The sequence below is a fragment of the Rhizophagus irregularis genome, chromosome 19 (assembly GCF_026210795.1).
Source record: "Rhizophagus irregularis chromosome 19, complete sequence".
NCBI classification, from domain to species: Eukaryota; Fungi; Glomeromycota; class Glomeromycetes; order Glomerales; family Glomeraceae; genus Rhizophagus; species Rhizophagus irregularis.
The window spans coordinates 2,350,590-2,366,812 of NC_089447.1; the positions used below are offsets into that span (position 1 = coordinate 2,350,590).

At 28.9% G+C, this 16,223-nt stretch overlaps 4 protein-coding genes across 4 annotated transcripts; 1 reads left to right on the forward strand and 3 right to left on the reverse strand.

The window, feature by feature from the left end:
* Nucleotides 1–767: 767 nt before the first annotated feature.
* On the forward strand, nt 768–3,832 carry OCT59_011057 (uncharacterized protein). The gene is made up of 5 exons (XM_066136268.1): nt 768–1,515; nt 1,595–1,881; nt 1,959–2,373; nt 2,459–2,725; nt 2,801–3,832. The coding sequence occupies exons 1-5, from the start codon at nt 1,218–1,220 to the stop codon at nt 3,418–3,420; spliced, it is 1,887 nt and encodes a 628-aa protein (XP_066000911.1). The 5' UTR covers nt 768–1,217; the 3' UTR covers nt 3,421–3,832.
* A 4,855-nt stretch (nt 3,833–8,687) lies between these two features.
* On the reverse strand, nt 8,688–9,745 carry OCT59_011058 (uncharacterized protein; the record flags this gene model as incomplete). Its single annotated transcript, XM_025319838.2, has 2 exons — nt 8,688–9,647; nt 9,704–9,745. The coding sequence occupies 2 exons, from the start codon at nt 9,743–9,745 to the stop codon at nt 8,688–8,690; spliced, it is 1,002 nt and encodes a 333-aa protein (XP_025172841.1).
* A 3,416-nt stretch (nt 9,746–13,161) lies between these two features.
* Nucleotides 13,162–13,529, reverse strand: OCT59_011059 (uncharacterized protein; the record flags this gene model as incomplete). The annotated part of the gene is made up of 2 exons (XM_025311337.2): nt 13,162–13,391; nt 13,463–13,529. 2 exons carry the CDS (start codon nt 13,527–13,529, stop codon nt 13,162–13,164), a joined length of 297 nt encoding a protein of 98 aa, XP_025172840.2.
* A 2,364-nt stretch (nt 13,530–15,893) lies between these two features.
* On the reverse strand, nt 15,894–16,223 carry OCT59_011060 (uncharacterized protein; the record flags this gene model as incomplete). Its single annotated transcript, XM_066136272.1, has 1 exon — nt 15,894–16,223. One exon carries the CDS (start codon nt 16,221–16,223, stop codon nt 15,894–15,896), a length of 330 nt encoding a protein of 109 aa, XP_066000912.1.

Genomic DNA, 16,223 nt, shown 5'->3' on the forward strand with positions numbered 1-16,223 from the left:
ATGATAATAATGACACGTTGACAATAAGGAAGTTGACATTATTTAAAATAACGTTTCGATTAAAATTGTTCAACACTTTTTGTGATACATGGACTAATCGATAAAAATGTAAAAATAATGTAGATCAATAAAAAAATTAAATTACGATTTACAATATAGACGAATCTTTTTTTAATTATTATTAAATATGAAACCTTTTTTTTTTTATATGAAACTTTTTCCTATGCGAAATATAAACAATTTTGATGATATAATGAAATAAACTTTTTTATTCATCTAAATTAATATAATAAAATATTAATACTTTTTAGTAACCCAAATCCTGATTTAGAATATTTATTAATAACAAATTTTTTTTTTATTCGACAAAACAAGGATTTTTTTGTATCACAAAGTTTTATACGAATTTCTTCTACATTTCTCCTATGTTTCGTATTATACAATATCTCTTTAAGAGGAAAGTTTGAATAACAAAGAATCATAAACATTTTTACAAAAATTCGAAAATAATGAAATATTTTTTTTTTCTGTACCGTAACAAAAAGTATTAATTGAATGATAACTTTTTTATCTATATGCGGTTAAATTAATTAACATAAATTCAGGGTTTATAACCAGTATTATAAGTATTATTATTTATTAACTACTAAATGTTGTGATTTGTGTCACATAATATTAGTAATACAACGGTAGTCGACAGGTTTTACATCAATAAAGGGTCTTTTTTTTACATAAAAAGACTGAAAATCAACTTTAAAAAAGTACCGTTATTCTGGAAATAAAAAAAAGTAAAAAATCATCCATAGTTTTCTTTCGTATCTTTCTATCTTTTTCGCACGCACATACATACACACATCTAGATTATATTTATTTATTTATTTCTATGATTTACTAAATTATTGTTTTTATTATTATTGTCCGTTATTATTATCTTTTTTATTGAACAAACTGGTTTTGTTAATTTCAATAAGACGAAAAAATAAATTTTTTTTTTTTTCAGAATAAAAACGGTTTTCCCTTATCGATTGTCAATAAATCCAATCCATTCTTTCTTATTAAACCATATATATTATTATTATAATTATAATTATTAATTTGAATGACACATGTGCTAAATTTCATCATTCATTTGATAAAAAAAATCAATCCCTAAATTTTGATTGTCTTTTTACTAAATTAGATTATATATTTTCCCTATTTAAACAAGGAAAAAAAAAATGACAACAATTTCTTTACATAAAGATACTCTTCAACCTCAAAATTTGAAAGGTTTAAATGGTTTAAATAATAGATTAACCAGGAATAGAAATAATCATCCCACTTTATCTCGTAGTATACCGAAAATTAATTTACCCACTCCCTCTCCAACTCCGGTATCTCCTTGTTTCGTTCATTCTAGTTTTGATCCTACATTCTTATTTAAGGATATTATGGATAGATGTGATAATGAACCAACTGATTATTCGGAGTTAGCTGAGACAACTAACTGCGTGCGTAAAATATCGAAAAAACTTGGTTAGTATCCAAATTTTGTTGCTTTCACTTTGTTTAATATACTTTATTAATAAATTTTTTTTTTTCTTTTTTACTAAAGGTCAAGCACGTATACAAAATGTTGTAAAAACTGTGATGATTGTTACGAAACCGGGAGATGCACGATTGGTCTCCTTAACACGTGAATTAGCTTTATACTTGATAACAACTCCTCGTTTTGGAAAAGAACATGGGGTAACAGTATATGTTAATAAGGATTTTAAAGATTCAAAAAAATTTGATTTTCCGGGATTATTAAAATCCACCCCCTTGGTTAATGATTATTTGAAATTCTGGACGGAAGAATTATGTTCAGCGAGGACCGAAATTTTTAATTTCGTTATCACGGTAAATTAATTAAATTTTATTCTATATCATATATAAATATATATTTTTAAACTAATTCTTTTTTTTTTTTTATTTAGCTTGGAGGTGATGGAACTGTGCTATTTACATCATGGTTATTTCAAGAAGTTGTTCCACCAGTTTTACCTTTCCATTTAGGTTCTTTGGGATTTTTAACAAATTTTGATTTCAAAAATTATAAAACTCATTTAACAAATGTAATGGAAAAAGGAATTAGAGTAAATTTACGTATGAGGTTCACATGTACAGTATATCGTAGTATACATAATCCTGGGAAGGCAACAAGATGTGGTGAAACTGGGGAAATTATGATTCAAAATCCAAAAGATAGTGAATGTGATACTCAACATGAATGTGATCAGGATAAAGCATTAACTTGTGTAATCACTAAACCTACTGAATCTTTTGAAGTATTAAATGATTTAGTAGTTGATCGTGGTTCTGGTCCTTATATGAGTCTATTGGAATTATTTGGTAAGATATGCACTGTTAGTCATTTATTTAATTAATTAATTATTTTTTAAATTAATTTTTTATTTTTTTTTTTCTTTTTACGCAGGTGATGATCAACATTTGACAACAGTGCAGGCAGATGGTCTTGTAATCTCAACGCCGACTGGTTCAACAGCATATTCAGTATCAGCCGGTGGTTCATTAGTACATCCTGAAATACCTGCATTACTTATAACTCCAATTTGTCCTCACACTTTGTCATTCCGTCCAATGTTATTACCTGATTCTATGGAATTAAGAATATGTGTTCCATATAATAGTCGTAGTACTGCTTGGGCAAGTTTTGACGGAAGACATAGAGTTGAACTAAGACGTATGTAAAACTTTTTTTTTTTTTTTTAATAATAATTTATATACAAGTGACTAAAATTCTGTACTTTTCTTTTAGAGGGAGATCATATAAAGGTTACACCCTCAAAATATCCATTCCCAACAGTTTGTATGGACTCACAATCAACAGATTGGTTTAATTCAATCTCTAGATGTTTAAGATGGAATGAACGGGAGAGACAAAAAAGTTTTGTTGTGGTAGAAGAAGAAGCTACCGAAGAAGAAGATGAATATGAAACTAATTCCGAATCTACGGAGAATCTTGATGATTATGATTCAGGTTTTAACAGTATTAGTACTGAAAATGATGTTAAAGAAAGTAGTGATGTTAAAGAAAGTAGTCGTATGGAAATGAAAGAATCGTCGGCAATACAAGAAAAACAAGATTATCATTATCATCAACAACAACAGCCACAACAGCAGCAACAACAATATCAACAACAATATCAACAACGTCAGCAACAACATCAACAACATAGCAATAATCATAATCAACAGCTGAATCATAATAAACAACATAGAAGAGGGAATAGTAAACATTCTTTTGCTTGTGTTCGAAAAAATAATAGTGATGCTAGTAGTAATGCTAGTAGTAATAGTGGTGAAGAACAAGAATGGAAAGTTGTTAGAAGACAAAAGAAAAAGAAATCCAATAAGTCTAATAAGTCTAATAAGTGAAAAGTAAAATGTAAATTATAGATTGTACCATTCATTTGTGAAATAATTTTTTTTTCTTTTGTATAGTTTTTATATTCTGGGTAACAATGTTCGAGGGATTTGGGGGATTTTTTTTTTTGCAAGTTTTTTTCTAATTTTTTCGGTTTTAAATCATTCTTTAACATAATAATATATACATATATATATATATATAATATATACATGTATTCGCTTAATATATTATAATAATTGGGAATCAAAATTTCACTATTATATGAGTTTATGAAGAACTTCATATTTTGATTGTTAAAGAATGAACCTCTTTGTAGATATTAAATACTATAGAATAACTTAAAATTTAAATTTTTTTACATTTTATATTATGCTAATAAAAATGTGATTGTTAAACACAAACTCTTTGTGTTCGGTTCTTAACATAATTTGGCTTATCGAAATATAAGATTATTATTATTAAAAGATATTTCGCAAGGTAATCTTATACCATTCCGAATTCAGGGATAATTTCCGAATAACGAAACTACTTTCATCGTAAAGATGTAAAATGTAAAATGTCAACTTTTTTATTTATTCTGCCATAAAGATCATTTTTTTTTCCAGGTTTTAGATATTGATGGAATATCGGTTCAAATTTGACAAATAGTGATATATATTGAAACAAAAGATTAATTCAGAACCAAAAAATTATACATGTATCTTGAAAAGATATACTAATATCGGCCCAGAACTAAAATATTTAAGGATAGATTTCATTTCTTTGAACTTATCAAAATAAAATAAAAATACAATTGAATAAAAATAAAATAAATAACGACTTTTCTAAATACACCAACACGTCGACATGCGTAGAAAAATATATATATTTAAATCCCAAATTATTTATTAAACTTCCTTTATGTATAACTTTTTAAATAAATAAACTAAGCCACGTTGTCTCCTTTTCAATTTAGGAAATCGACCATTCAAATATTTTCTATATAGGTGGCGTCGCGGAAACGGTTTACGAAATTAATTATGGCTTATTATGTCTCACGTATGCCGTTAATTGTAATGGCGTGATTTTTAAAAATAATTTATAATGACGATGACGTAATTGCTGACAGCGCCTATACCTTTTTTACCGATCGATATGTAAAAATTTAAAATTCTTTATAATACAATCGGTTCGCTTTATAACGAACTCGCGTTATACCGAACTTTACAGTAAAACGAATTTCTAATGTAGTATCGGTTTCAACATGTAAAAAAATCCAGTTATACCGAATATTACTAATTAAATGTTTTATACCGTATAAAGAAGTAAACTAAATAATTATATATATTACATTATACCGCGAAAGTCCGATTCTTTCCTGGACAAAACTCGGGTTAAGGCGAGCGATTGTACGTGTATATTAAAAATAAATTTATTTAATCGATTGGGAATATGCGAGATTTTTAATGACCGGGTATGTATAGCATTAATTCCTATTGGTCACCGCAGTATTTCTAAATTCTACTATTATAACTCGCTTATATCACATATATCTTTAATGATAATATATTTTAATAGTAATTATTTTATAATATATATTTATTGCATCAAATATGAGAATCATGATTCTTTCAATTTAAAAATAAAAAAAAAACCAATTTTTAAAAAGTAATTTATAAACTATTAAATTATATAATAATTATAATACAGCTTACAATATGGGAAATAAGAAATAAAATTTATTGTTTATATTGTAATTTTAATATCCAATGATAGCTTATCGCCATTGGCATTGAGAATAAGGAACGAATTGATTACCAATAACATATAGTTGTAATATATACAATCTTAAAAATCACATTGAAAGGGGCTTTTCTTTTTTCCAAAATCTGTATGAAATTACTTCAACAACTATCAGGTTAAAATCATTCGGAAAGCAGAATGTAAAAAATTCAATGGATTATGGTACATTTCTATACATAAAAAATTGCCCCAAATTTTGTTATATTTTGAAATTAAACTTTCGTGTAATGTGTAATAGGAGATATAGCACAATAGCAGATAGATTGTCCAATTGCTCAATTGTCATTATTTGATAAATAATATTGTTGATATAACCTTGAACACAACAATCATTGAGAAATAACCCCTTATAACGAACCCCAAATTCGACATTCCCACGCATAATTCTCCTAGAGGTTATGCATGATTTTATGTGATTAATAATGTTTATTTCCTGGGTTAAGAATGAACACTCGCGTGACCAAAATAATATCATCATTCGTAACCGCCAACTTTGGTATTTTCTATGCTCAAATTGGTTATTAATGAACCTATTTACCATAGCCAATCATGTCTCCTTCTAACATCTGATATTATCATGATTAAAACATGTGCGATATAAGAATTAATTTAGTGTTTATGCTTCATTTTCCTCTTTTGGAACAATTACTCCTACCCATCAATATAATATTCACACTACCCCTGTAATAACCTTATATCACGGAATTTATCGAATTATTTACATTTTCCGTGAATGGATCCGTGAAAAGCTCATTTTTACGGGAGTTTTTACAGAAATAACGGAGAAATTTTTTCATAGGGTACATGAGGTGTAAACTGTAAAGTTTTCGTTATTACGTAAATCTACAAGATTATGTTCGCAAAAAATCTTTTCTGAGATGAAGTTTCACATCCATTGCGAAATTTCTTTTTGAATTCTTTTTGAATATGTTAAAATACCGTATTGATATGTCCAATCATCATACCTTAATTTTGATTGTGAATTTATATCATCTAACAATTTTCCTTGACACAATTTGGTATTAACTTTGATCTCGTCACGAAAATTTGATCAACGACCATTTTTTAAAAAACACTATCACGTAATTATAACATGCTTTAATAATATACTCTTTATTTTACTTGCTGAAAAAATCACTAGTTATTTTTAGTGAAAAACATTGGTACTCAAACGTAAAACTTTCCATTTTTTTTTGTTTCGTTGATCTGAATCTGAGAAATATTCGCTAAATATATCTATCTATAAAGTATAAAAATCTTCCATATAGAATGTCTCAGCTAAATCAAAATCTTTCTTTGTCGCCATATGTTGTCTTTTTTTATTTTCTCCATTCTTCGAAATCTTTCCGCCTTTCTCTCCTTTTAGGTACGCCCTCATTAACTAATCAAAGAAAAAATGTATGTTTTTCTCTCTGAAATTCCCGTATCTTGCGATGGGATTTGTGTAATTGCTTTATAATTTTTAATATCTCAATATTGTATGCTTTATGGCAGGATTTATGATTCGAGCTACAGCTCAAAGAATAACTACCTAGTAGTGTAACTTCTCCTTCCTTTATCATCGTTAGCAGTATATAATTCTATATTCTGAAATAATAATTAATATACAATTAGTATCAGTATATACATACTTTTATACTTTTTTTCGGTTTTTTAATTATATAATGCTTTACTTCTTTTTACATTGATTTCCAATGCAAAGAGCATGTAGAAATTAAAGTATCAGTTAGAAAATATAACTTGTATAAGAATTTCATATTTTAATGATGTTGTGATAGTTCTTTTATAATTGCTATTTATCAAACTAAGCTATATTTAAAATTATTATTTGATTTATTTCCAATTAGTTTAAATAGTTCTAAATAATTAATATAAATAATTAGTTCTGCTAATTTTCAACTTTTCTAACTAAAAAATACATTTACCTTTTGATCTTTTTTTTTTGATGCAAATAACTCAACACCAAAAATTCTAATAGTTTACATATATATGACACTTTATACAGTCAAAGCTCGTTATAGTGAATCTCGTTATAGTGAACATTAAGTAAAATCGCGTTATAGTAACCTATTGATTTTTTTCCTTATAATTAATTTCTCTCAATATAGTGAATTTTCTTAATGAATCTCGTTATAGTGAAAAAAAGGGAAAAAATTACATAGTGGAACAGAAAGTTCACTATAACGAGCTTTGACTGTAGTTAGTTCAAAATTATGGAAAATAAGTTCATTTCTTTTTAAAGTAATTTCATTTTGTTCTGGTAATTTGTTCATTTAAAAGGGCAGTTTAATTTATTTAGGGTATCAATAAAAGTTATAACTGTTATACCATTTATAATCTAACTATTCTACCAGTTATATATTTGGCCAAATTTTTATTTATTATATTAATATATATATATAAATTTTTTTATTTGAATAGTATTTGCATAATATTAATCATCATCTGTATTTATAAAATAGATTAACTTTTTGTATGAAAATTATCTTAATATAAAAAATTATATCTAAAAAACGTGGGTTTTTTTAAAAAATTCTTTTCCAACTTTTCAGTAATCCTTTTTAATAAACATTTTTTTTTATTTGAAATGAATGCTGGAAAAAAAAATTAAATTGAATTTTTTTTCAAAAAAACATTTATAAGTAAAATAGATGTAAATCTGATTATTTGATTCAGAATATTTGTTATTTTAAAAAAAACTTTTTATCAATTTGATTTCTTTTCCAGCATTCACCACATTTTTTTCTAGTTAAAAAATAATTTTATAATTACATTACTTTTATTTTAAATTATATTTTCTTTTATTTATTTATTTTTTTTCCTAAAAACAAAGTAATAACAAAATAATTTTTTATCATCTAATTTTATTGGTTTAAATAATATTTTTATAGTATTTAAGATTAATACTTCAACTATTTTTAAATAATTGCTGTAGGTCGCATTTATATCTGAAATATATAAATACCTTAAATGAAAAAAAATATAATATAAAATAATGAGTAGCTTAAATTTAAATCACGGGTTTTCAATCCAAAAATGGTGATTCTCAGGAGTAAAAATTTTTTCTTCAGATCGTGTAGAATTCCGAAAATTTCTTCATGCAAAACGATTCTTAGAAAAAAAATGGATTCAATTTACATGACCACACCATGATGCAAAACACAGTAGCTTAAAAATACAATAAAATTATAAACTTTATTGTTATTTTATTTACAAGCAATTTTATTTACAAGCAATTTTAATGTCTTTTAGTATTATTATTTTATGAATTATTATTTACAAGCAATTTTTAAATGTCTTTTAGGTAAAGCTGAAGAATTAATCATTATTTGTACTTTAAATTTTTCGAAAATATCATTTTGAAGTTGTTTAGTGTAGTACACAATTATATTAACGTATCAGTGTATACACCTAGAAAAAAAACGGAACAAAAAATTAATTAAAAAAATACCAGTAATTAAACACACGTGTCATAGCATTTTTTTACTTACGTTCACCCAATATGTTCATATACAATTCCATTTTCCACATACCATGCTTTATCTTCAATTGGGCGTTCTGGAACTTCTTCAAGAGAATCTCCAAGCGGATACGCCATTTGACTCATGTTGTCCCAGAGAAAAACACGATCATAGCAGTCTAAAAATAACATTCCGTATTCGGTCTCTCCAATGTAGATTATATGGTCAAAGCCGAAATCTGCAACATCTGCTATATAGTATTCTACTTCTTTAGGTTCAGTAACGGAGACACCCTTGATAAAGGTTGCAATTTGAAATCTAACGGATTTCTCAAATGTATCAACTACGATGAGGGAATTGTTGTTACTGGGTGAATCGTTACCAGCAGATAAGAAGCAATTCGGATTAACACAAGATTGCAGATTGCACACGGCTTCTTGACAATCAATTGTTCTTGAAGGTTTATGGACAGGGTGAGAGTGAGCGTGTACAAGTCGACATGGTCTTGATACGATTTCATCTGTCCAATAATCGCCTGCCATGGAACCGACTCTGAGCAATTGCCCAAACCGTGTCTCAACGTCTTTAAGCTTTCTTGAGTTAGGACAATTCGGTAATCTGACTCCCATTGTAATGTCTGCATTGTTTGTGCTCTCGATTCTGCTACTTTTGAGTTCATCGGTGTTATACAACGAACTGAGGAACCCATCATGAATTTTACCTTTTGGTTCGCAATATAGTACGTCAAGTTCACGGTTGCTGGTCGAATTTTGTGATGTGGTTGTATTATCATCATACTCCTTGCTAAGAGTTCCAGACTTTTCACCAAATAATTTATTTTCGCATCTAAGTTCATCTCCTCCGGAGGTTGATAAGTATAGGTCCAGAGGAGACATCAAGCGTCCCAAAAGGTATGGATTAATATTTGACCAAACTCTTCCAAGATGATTACTTTCCCTTTCTCGTCGTAAGGTGTGTATATGTTGTGCGTCCTATATAAAATACATTTTTAATTTGTTCAACCATTTTTTTTACTCCGTCTTCTTACCTGAATGGAACCACAAATTTCGAAATCAGATCTTGTTGCCATTCTTCGTTTAAATTTTCTTGCCAACTAACTGTACGGACTAGACAAATACTGAGAGATATAAATAAACTGGTGATTGATTACAATATTTTAGTCTTATATGATAAGGATTTACATATGATTTACATATGTGTGTGTCATTATTATTACGTAATCTACGGTTTACCTTTTATGGGTGTAGTCTGTTAAATTGCCCATTTTTCAAATGACTTCTCATACTTTTTCATAGTAAAATCGATGTCATTTAATATTATTTGATGTCATTTCAACGTCCATTGACAACACTGTCTAGGAATACTTCAAGAGGAAAAATTCCATTATCTTACAAATGCATCTTTTTTGTCCATCACGAACTTGTTGTTTTTTGACATCTTATGCCATCTAGTGCTATGAAACCGATGTTGATCCCCTTGCACCTCCAATGCAATTTGATATTGTTGAAAGAAAGCATCAAGCTCTAATCCAGCAGACTTCGTAATATTGATCTGATATAATAAGGACCCCCAAAGAATATATATTTTGAGATATAACTAATATTAACAATAAGAATCATGAAAAAGAGATTGTAATTAGTATAAAAAGAAAGACATTATAAAAAATGTAATCAAGTTGGTCATTATGCTTCATGATATCCAAATAATTAACTAAAAATAAATTGTGAATTTTTTCTTTATTAATAAAAATATATATCTTTTAAATATCAAATAAATAAATCTAATAATTAATTAGTATTGGCTACTTTATATATTAAAACTATTTTATTTAGAATTTAAAAATCAAATAAATATAATGCCATATAATAAGATTTTCAATTTTTTTATACAGGTAAAATCACCTGATTTTTAATAAATAGAATATGAAATATAATTTCTTAATTTATTTAATTACCAGTCCGTCACTCAACAGTATAAAATTAATTTGTAAATCCGCGTGTTCAATTATCCTGAGCTGAGCAAATATCTGGGAATTACAAATTAATAGACTGGAAGGCTCTGGACATCCTGCGAAATTCATCCTGAGTATATGAAAGATCCAAAGATTTTAGACAGCCTATGAAATTAATTCTGAGTACTTGACTTAAAAAGTTAAGGGACCGGAAGACTTTAGACTCTAAGAAATTCACCTTAAATATTATATTGGGATAAGATATCTTAATAATACCATGATCATGTTTAAACATTGGTGTGTATTAATATTCATATGGCGTATAGCCATTTTTTATACGAATTAATAGTTTTCTTTTAATATTATGAGCAGAATTTAAGAACTGATCATGATCACAGAGTGTATTAAGATGGAAATATTTTACGTACAAATAACTAAGTTTATATTCCCATAATTTACATACATCAAGGTACTTATTAAATTTGTCATTATTACGAGAATCATTATATACATATAGAAGAATATTATCACGAATGCCAGGAATCTTAATAAACTCTATTTTTCTTTTTTTCTGAATAACACATATAGATACGGCATTCTATAAACTATTTACTCTGGTGCAACTCCTATAGTGGTCTTTCCTCTAAGGAAGGTAAAGAAAATTTCAAGTAGTTCAGATATTTCTAAGGTATGGTACATATTCCTCTCAGTATTCAGAAATTAGTCTAATTATTGAGAAAAAAAAAAATATGATAATAATGAATGGAAGCTGAAAGTAAGAAAGATACATCCAATAATTTACTTAGCGATCCAGGAGAAACAATCAAAGCATTTGAGAAAAGTTTGAAGGGACTAGAAAACATGCTAAAGTTGCTAAAATCTGATATTAATAAACTGTTACTGTTTGATGTTGCCAATTCTGTTCTACCATACAATTCGCCCAAAACTAGTCTGAGGAAGTGATCACCAGTCTGGATCAGTGATTATCAGCTCGAAAGAATTTCTGAGCCATGCACAGCGCCTTCGGCCAAATTGTGCGACAGATAAATTGATCACAATGCAGGTCTGTGCGATAGAGGAATTTCTCACATATTAAGCGAAAATAAATTATATTAACTTCCTATTCTTATTTTTTTCCCAAACAAATGTAACCGAAGAAAGAAAAAAATGTCAAAAGCAAATAGTGCCAACAAAAGCATATGTTATAAAAGCTAGTGGACCCACAAATCCAAGATCACTAGTAGTAACGAAGCCATGCGTTGCAAGTATATTTCGGCTATTCTTTACGCTTCGCTCTATATTGCCAAAAGAATAACAGATAAAAAGCTTACCTTAGCACCTCAGCTCAAAATCGTTGAAGAAAAAGGTACTGGCCAAGTTGACTACGCAATCAAAGTCCTCGAGGAACTTCTTTGCATCATGAAAGGAAAGCTACATCAAGTGGTTATAGGTTTCGCTCAGAATCTAGTCCAATGTGAAAGTGCTCTACAAGTTAATAAAAGAATAGGAAACGTAAATCAGGTGAAGCGTTTAGGGAAGACTTTGACTATATCTATGAAATCATTACAATAGCCTTAGAATAGTATTTTATTCTTTTCGCTTCAGATGGAATATCGAGTACGAGCAAGGATCCCCTCAATATTCAATTTTCAGAATCTGCTTTGAAGGAAGGATCGGAAGAAGAAAAAGATTTGCATAAAAATGTGAAGTGGGTTATAGAGGTCATTGTTAGGCTGTTGAAAGATAGTTGAAGTCAGTGGATGAAAGACCTGATAGGAAGAAGGCTAGGATAGAGGAATATTGTTCGAAAAAATAATTGTATAGACGTCATATATTACGGGCAATGTCCTGAACTTTGTAATTATTTTTGCATGTATTAATAAAAAATTTTTTTTGAGCAAAACCCGTTAACATTATTAACAAGTTAACAGAATGACATACTTATTTTACCAATTTTCAACAATTACAATCTATTCTGTAGTAAAAATAAGATAGATATTACTGAACTCGATTCCGTAATGCCAATGTAATAGATAATTTTTATAACAACAATTTAATTCCCTGCCTTCGAGTGTAAGTGAGAAGTCATTGGAGGGTAAAGTGTTATAAGAAAAGCGATTCTGATGAAATAAGGCGATGTTTCGAATATACTGATGACTGGATTGAGTTCACAATTATTTTCGACCAAAGGAAAGCGTTCCCTAACTCAGATGCTAGGAGATCGGTTTTAGTTCTAGCATGTTGGCTAATATCGAAAAAACCTTTAAAAACTAACCACCTCAATAGTTTTACGAATGATAGCAGTGGTTAAGTAGTAATAATTAGATAGGCAAGCCCACAGAAAAGGGACTGTCATTTAACAAGTTCGCTTTATAACTATTTCGCTTATACAAGGTTACAACATTATTCACATTTATTTCAATGATATTATTGTTACATCGGATTATAATATTTTACATAATAGTATAAAAAAATTGCAATTAATCGCAGAATTTTATATCCTTTTTATATTATACTTCTGAAAGAAAGACAGCTCAATTAATGCACCTAGGGTGAGTTCTCCTTGAAAGCGATTCCCTCAATAATTGCACGTCTGTTTTATTGAGCCGTTGATTGATTCTTCCTTCCATCTTATTATTGATCTGTTTCTCCAGTCTTTCCTCCATTTTACCAACTGAACTTTCCACCGCTTTCCAGACTCCAATGACAGAGCCACTTCCAACACCCAAAACTGTAGCGTAAGTGTGTACATTTTTGGGGTTCACTAATTTTTAATAGTAAAAATTAATATTATATTTACATCTTCAATAAATTTTATTACAACACTATACATACTCTTAAACAATGCTTCCGCTTTGGTAGATGAACTAGAAGAAAAATTCCTAATAATATGTTGATACATAACATGATGGAAAAAATGAAAATTTTTAGAGAATGAAAGTTGAGATAGTAGAGTGTATATATACTAGATGGCTAAAAAAATTCCAATACTGCAAAACTTCTCTGACTGTTGTAAGAAAAGAATATAACCGATTCCTCCTCCAGAATCGATAGATCTTATAACAGGTGTAAATCAAAGAGCACTTGTAAAATTGTTTTTTGATCAATTTTATACATATCGGCTAATCAACCAACCTAAGGTAGCGGGTACGACGTATATTTAGCCAATGATCTACATATAGATTTATACCTAAAAAGGAAAGGCCTATGGGCAAATAAGATGTGTCAGGTGCGTTGATTGATTAGCATTCCAAAAATTGGCCGATTAATTAATATGCGGTTTTTTCAGATCGTTAAATCACTCACGATCTACCGCAGTATGAAGGAGGTTAGCAAACGAAGACTTTATTAGCACCATGGAAGGAAACTTTCACTGGAGCTTCACCATTTTATGGAATGTATGCTAGATAATGAAAAGAAACCACTTTTCAAGCTGTCGAAGCTCTTATTTGTTGTATATAAAATGAGAATATGAAAGACAAGCAAATAAAAGTCCTTGGTCATATTTTATGGTTATTGAAAGAGGCATAGAAGTCAGTAGAAGCTTCTCAAACTGAAGTAAGAAGGGTAAGATTAATGGGCAATCTTGCAGGAAAATTGAATTAGAATCCTGACTTCCTGTTTTTCTAGGTGAAAAAAATATATATTTTTATTTGCCATAAAACATTATGTATCATGGGCTAGTTCCAAACTTTGTATTTATTTTTTATCTTGTATTAATAAAGCTTGTCTTTACATTTGCAACATAACATTGAATATTTCCTATTGTATAAAAATATTAATAACCATGTAATCCAAGCTTAAAGTATTGAAACAGTGCATCACTGAGCTTGAGGCTGAGAATGTGAAATTGAGACAAATTATTGAGGAAAATGCCAGGTATGATGCTGAGAATTCTGAATAAAGAGCCAGAATAGAAGAGTTAGAGAAGAATAGTGCAAATATTTTGGCAGAGAATACTGAGCTTAAGGCTAGGGTTGCGAAATTAGAATAAGATTCTAAACAGCTACAGAATGATTCACATTTTGAAGAAGCAGTCACCATACCAGAGTCTGTAGCAGTCAAGCTCAGTGGAAAAAATTGTGTAGTACCAGAGGTAGTAACGGTACCTGCCAGCTCTAAATCATCGCAGAAGAAAGAGATGAATAATTTCTTGAATGAGGCACATAAGAAAAGCGTTAGTGATGGAATAAGGCGATGCAATAAAGAGAAAAAACTTAAAAAAAGTAGAGCAGAATCTCTTAAACAAAGGTACCAGAATTCTTTAGAACAATACTAACATGTACGGTCAGTTAGTTTTTTTTAGTATATCAGACTCCGATTGGATGCAATTAACTTCTGACTTAAATATCTCTCTCTGGAACTTATAAATCGAAAGAGGTACAGTAATTACTTTACCTTTATACAATAAATTAAACTCCCACTTAGCAATAGGCTCCCATCCAGTACGATCAAGCTAAGGTATCCCTAACAATATTCAGGGTTTACCATTACTGGGAAATCTTCAGAAATTGTACAACTATTATCATCCTGACCAACTATAACCAAAATATTATAAGACAAATCAATAGAATCTAGAGAATTATTTCACCACTTAACAGGAGGCTTTTTATTTTTATTGATTTCTGCACCCAGTAACTTTATAAGACCTTTTGAGAGGACTGAGCAATTGGCGTCACTATCAATCAATGCGGAAGGCACTTGTACAATTTTTCTTAATGGTGAACTGATTTTGCAATGAATGATAGCTACATTATTAGGTATAATTTTTCAGATGAAATTAATTTCCATAGGATTTGGCCATGAAATAGCTGGTCCTATTAACTGGTTCATTTGTATAGATTATGGTTGCTAGGCATTTTGTGGCAAACTTGTTTGCTGAGGAACAATTCAAACTAGATTTGTAATTGGTTGTAAAATTTGAGTAAATACTATAGTAATCCCATTCCAGAACTTTTCACATTCCTTTTCTGAGAAATTTGAAACATAATAGCTTAAGATAAGATCTTTTAAGTCTATAAATTCCGCATTGATCATATTCCAAGTATTAATTGAAACTTTTTTAAGCTGAGCACAGACAAAAGAATCAACCATTAACTATAAAATAGCAAAAAATGCATTTAGGATAATATTATCCATAGGAATCTTAAGTGACTTAGTATTTTTACTGCTTTTTTAGTGAAGTGTAAGCTCAAAGGAGAGATTTTACTAGTTTTTTTACTAGAAGTCTTCTTGTGCTTTTTTGAGCCTTTGGTATTAAAAGAAGTTACTTTTTTTTTGTGGTATTGACTTTACATTCTTCTTCACTTTCAGAATTACTAGAGCTACTTGACTCACTTTTAGATGATTTGAAAGCTATTTCTTCACCATGGACTAGAGCATTGGTCTCAAGTTTATCTTTACTAGATGTTGCATCATCATCATTACTGCTAGACTCTGAAAAGGATTCATCAGAAATTGTATAGGAGTTAATTCGCTTAGAGCTATATGATTTTTTCTTCTTTTTCTTAGATTTAGTTTTAGATGCAAACTTAGATTTTCCTCCAGTCATTTTCTTACAAGTAGTACTAGCAATCTTTTTTACATCTTTAGCCAT

Excerpts from the sequence above, each read along its gene's own strand:
- OCT59_011057 (XM_066136268.1), top strand. The coding sequence starts at position 1,218 with ATGACAACAATTTCTTTACATAAAGATACTCTTCAACCTCAAAATTTG. Across the intron at positions 1,882-1,958 it reads TTTTTAATTTCGTTATCACG|CTTGGAGGTGATGGAACTGT; the intron begins GTAAATTAATTA and ends TTTTTTATTTAG. Across the intron at positions 2,374-2,458 it reads GAGTCTATTGGAATTATTTG|GTGATGATCAACATTTGACA; the intron begins GTAAGATATGCA and ends CTTTTTACGCAG.